The sequence below is a fragment of the Selaginella moellendorffii genome, unplaced genomic scaffold, assembly GCF_000143415.4.
Source record: "Selaginella moellendorffii unplaced genomic scaffold, v1.0 SELMOscaffold_1, whole genome shotgun sequence".
In the NCBI taxonomy this organism is placed as follows: Eukaryota; Viridiplantae; Streptophyta; class Lycopodiopsida; order Selaginellales; family Selaginellaceae; genus Selaginella; species Selaginella moellendorffii.
Genome location: NW_003314262.1, coordinates 217,472 through 221,522, shown reverse-complemented (window position 1 = coordinate 221,522; position 4,051 = coordinate 217,472). Strand labels below are relative to the sequence as shown.

At 41.4% G+C, this 4,051-nt stretch overlaps 2 protein-coding genes across 2 annotated transcripts; one reads left to right on the top strand and one right to left on the bottom strand.

Annotated features, from left to right (window-relative positions):
* Positions 1-17: 17 nt before the first annotated feature.
* On the bottom strand, positions 18-844 carry LOC9629161 (PRKR-interacting protein 1). The gene is made up of 3 exons (XM_002961319.2): positions 589-844; positions 251-530; positions 18-171 (listed from the first exon to the last, which is right to left on the bottom strand). Exons 1-2 carry the CDS (start codon positions 826-828, stop codon positions 255-257), a joined length of 516 nt encoding a protein of 171 aa, XP_002961365.1. The 5' UTR covers positions 829-844; the 3' UTR covers positions 18-171; positions 251-254.
* Positions 845-1,123: 279 nt separating this feature from the next.
* LOC9656521 (serine/threonine-protein kinase BRI1-like 2) lies at positions 1,124-3,503 on the top strand. The gene is made up of 3 exons (XM_024687087.1): positions 1,124-1,249; positions 1,385-3,175; positions 3,495-3,503. Exons 1-3 carry the CDS (start codon positions 1,124-1,126, stop codon positions 3,501-3,503), a joined length of 1,926 nt encoding a protein of 641 aa, XP_024542855.1.
* Positions 3,504-4,051: the final 548 nt, after the last annotated feature.

The window sequence follows — 4,051 nt, the reverse complement described above, 5'->3', positions numbered from 1 at the left end:
AGGTGGGGCACCAGAAGTTTTTTACCATTGTGCCAGGATCAAGCATCTGGGCATCGATCTTAACAAAGAGAGAAAAATACGAAGGTTAAGTGACAAAGCTCCAAAGCTTGCCTGACTTTGAGCTATATATTCAAAGTTCCGCTTTGAGAAGGAAATAAACTAGCACCTTTCCTGCCAAGGCAATCCATTAATTAGCAAACAAGCACAAACAGGAGAAGAAGAAGAAACCAAAAGAAAAATGGGAGCTTACCTTACTACTCGGCCTCTGAGTCGGAGCTGGATTCTCCAGCGTTTGCGTCTTTCGCCTTGTCCGCCTCCTCCACGCCTGGCTCTTTCACCGCCTTGTCCTTCTTTTGCTTCTTCTTTTCTTTCTTCTTTAGCCTCTTTGCCCTCCTCTTGGCCGTTCGCTCCTCGGCCTCTTTGAGCCGGGCTTCGCGACGAATCGCAAACTCCGTCTGCTCCTTCTTCCTCTGATAATCCGCCTCCATCCGCGCCAGGCGATCCTGCTCCCTGCGTCTCATCTGCCGGTACTGCGCAGGCCGAAATATCGATACTCTGGGGCCAAAAACAAAGAAAAATCGCGCTTACCTGGTGGAAATCTCCCGAGCCAGACCCAGCGGAGCTCCCAGATGTGTTGCTGATGCGCACGGGAACTTGCTCCGTGATCCGCCGGAGCTTAATCTCGAGGTCTTCGTCCTCGGCCGGGATCTCTGGGATCGCCGGCTCCGAGGCTGGGACCAGCGCCTTGCCATCGCCTCTAGTGCTGGCGAGTGTCACTACCTGGGTGTTGCCCTCTGTGTAGGTCTGGGACGTCGTGTACCGCGGCATTCGCCCAAGAACCCTAAAATCCCCAAACGATAAAAGGTCACGGTTTCGAATCCCAATAAAAAAGTAGAATCGCTAATGAATATACTTAAGCTGGACTTAGAACAAGTATATCCCACAGACTTCTATTTCTCGTGGGTCATGAAAGAAGGTCCAGGGAAGGTGAGAAGTGGGACCAAATACTTTGACAAACTTTTGAATAGCTGTAGAAGAGATCTTTCTAGTGGACATGACAAGTTTCCTCATGGACTATTTAAACAGGTTTGAGTGAAGAGAAAAGGTAGTCTAGTGCATGATCATGCTTTTGAATTGCTATCTCTTGATCGTCTTGTTTGCCATTTTCGCGGCAGCAGAGGCAAATTCATCCAAGAGTGACTCCAGCGTGCTCTTAAGACTGAAGAGCTCTGTGCATGATCCATACAAGGTACTTTCGAGCTGGGGATCTAATCGGAGTGTTTGCAAGTGGGAGGGCGTGAGTTGCTCAAAGAAAGATCGAGTTTCTGGTCTTTATCTCCAGAATTTGACACTCTCAGGTTCTATTCTATCTTTTATGATCCAGGAATTGCCTTTTCTCCGCCAGCTTCATGTCTCGAGAAGCAGCTTCAAAGACGAGCTTATTGCCAACACGAAATCAAATATGTCATGCTTGCTGGAATGGATGGATCTTTCTGGCAACCAAAACATGTCTTCCAGTTTTAATCTAGTCCAAGAGCTCCTGATGGGCTGCAAGAATTTAAAGGTCTTCAACTTATCAGGCAATCATCTTGGTGGAGGGTTTCATCACATTGACTCTAAATTTTCAATTGGTGACAAGTTGGAAGTGCTGGATCTCTCAGATAACAAGTTGGGTTTCAATCTTCCTTCCTCTTTTTTCCTTAGATGCAGGAGCTTAAAATCTCTAGATCTTTCCACCAATAGCTTTACAGGAGAGATTCCAGAGACACTATTCAGAAGGTGTACTGCTTTGGAGCAAATTTCATTGGCTCACAACAATTTCTCCAGTTATCTTCCTTCACTTATTTCTCTGCCATATCTAAAGATCATTGATGCCAGCTACAATGCCTTCAAAGGTCAGGTCCCTGCATTCAGGACAAATCTCAGGCATCTAAATCTCAGCTCCAATAGTTTTACTATCACCAGCAATGAAACTTGTCCATTGACATCAAAACTGGAGAGCTTGATTTTGGTGAACAACGAACTGCATGGACGAGTGCTGGACACCCTGAAGCTTTGCAATGCCTTGAAGATGTTGGATCTAAGTTTCAACTCAGTGACTGGACAGATACCAGAGAATATTTGTGACATTCTTCCCAAGCTTGAATACTTTCTTGCATGGGTGAACAACCTTGAAGGGGGCATTCCATCAAATCTTATGGCGTGCAACAACCTGACAATGATCATTCTCAGCTACAACAATCTTGAAGGAAACATCCCTGCAGAGCTAGTCTCTAGCTTGATCAAGCTCCAGTGGTTAAGCTTGAGCAACAACAAGCTAATTGGAGAGATTCCTTCATTGGAAAATGCAAAAGAGATGCTTGTCTTGCAACTGAGCAACAATTCATTACAAGGGAAAGTTCCAAGCAGGATGGGCATGCAAGTGATAGAGCTCCGAAAAAACAAGCTCACTGGAAACATTCCTCCTATTTTAGGATTCACTAGGAAGACATTTGTGAAAGCAACTCTTGACAGCTTGAAAACAGCCATAGACACTAAAGCAGGGATTTGCATGGACACCACCTTTGCTATACAGGGCATCAGCTTGGACAAAATGAAAGAGCTTTTAAAAATTAAAAGTGGAGGATGCTTTCCTAATGTAAATTTGCTTCCAGCTCTCACTTATGGATACAACATCAGTAGTCCTCTTCATATTGATATTTCACATAACAATCTTTATGGAGAGATTCCATCCCAGTTGAGCGAAATGCAAGACTTACAATACCTCAACTTTGGGCACAATGATATATCAGGGGTAATACCAGCAGCACTAGGAGTGCTTAAGAATATGGCAGTTTTGGATCTTTCTCATAACAACTTGCAAGGGGAGATTCCATATACATTTTTGTTACTTTCTTCCTTATCAGCATTGAACCTTTGCTGCAACAACTTATCTGGGATTATTCCACAAGGTGGTCAACTGACAACACTTAAACCAAGTAGCTTTGAAGGAAATGAATATCTATGTGGCTTTCCTCTTAGTGCTTGTAGACCACCAAATTCTCTTGATAATATTGACAATAGTAATATCGGAGGTGGCAAAGTCGGGATTGTTCTGATTGCTTCTGGCTTTGGAATGTTTGGATTTGTTTTGAGCTTTACAATTGTTATTTTTGTTGACATGAGGAAAAAGCTGGTATACCAAACATTATCTAAAGTAGAACAAATAATAATATCATAATATGATTTTTATGTTTTGAGGACTATAACTTTGACACATCATATTACAAACTAAGCAAATTCTTCTATACTAATTAGAGAAGCTTAATGAAAATTCTAAACTATCAATTTTTCACATTTACTTTCAAAATTATAATACTCTAAAAAATTTGCAGATTCTCAACACAGAATCTAATCAAGATTTGGATTTGGATTGTGAACGCACCGCATGTCTCTAATGGGCTAGCACAACCCCTTTACATTCCCACCTAAACTTGTGTAACTCAATCTTACAGATAATCTAGATGTTTGTTCCAACCCAATATTTCAATAAAGAAAAATTTAATGTTCATTTTACTCCAATCCATCCACTATGACTGTAATTTTGGATCCATCCATTACAGATGTATATTTATCATACATACCCAAATAGGTGGGAACTTCTTGAAGATATACTACCTAAATCAATAAAAATATATCCAGAGTTAATTCACCACTACTAGAGGCTTACTCATGTTAACACCTTGATTTTCTTGCCTAGGCAAGAAAATTCAAAAACCTTAGCTCAAGGAATGAGTGGAATAGGGATGGGTATGTCTATGGGAATGGCTATGCATCAATTAAAAGAAATATTCTACCAGATACACTTAGTTAATTCAAATTCAAATAATTATAAAGTAACTATATTATCTTTCTGGGCCGCCAGATCCAGCCAATGGCACTATCAAAGGGTTATTGACTTAACCATGTCTTATCAAATAATTGCACTGATGTTTGCTTTTAGCAATAGGAGATAGTCAATTGCCTAATACAAGAAAGGAATGCGTTGGGACACATGTCATATGTAAAGTGT

Coding starts and splice junctions, on each gene's coding strand:
- LOC9656521 (XM_024687087.1), top strand. CDS start 1,124: ATGCTTTTGAATTGCTATCTCTTGATCGTCTTGTTTGCCATTTTCGCG. Junction 1,250..1,384: donor CTGTGCATGATCCATACAAG/GTACTTTCGAGC, acceptor TTTATGATCCAG/GAATTGCCTTTTCTCCGCCA.
- LOC9629161 (XM_002961319.2), bottom strand. CDS start 828: ATGCCGCGGTACACGACGTCCCAGACCTACACAGAGGGCAACACCCAG. Junction 531..588: donor GCTCGGGAGATTTCCACCAG/GTAAGCGCGATT, acceptor CGGCCTGCGCAG/TACCGGCAGATGAGACGCAG.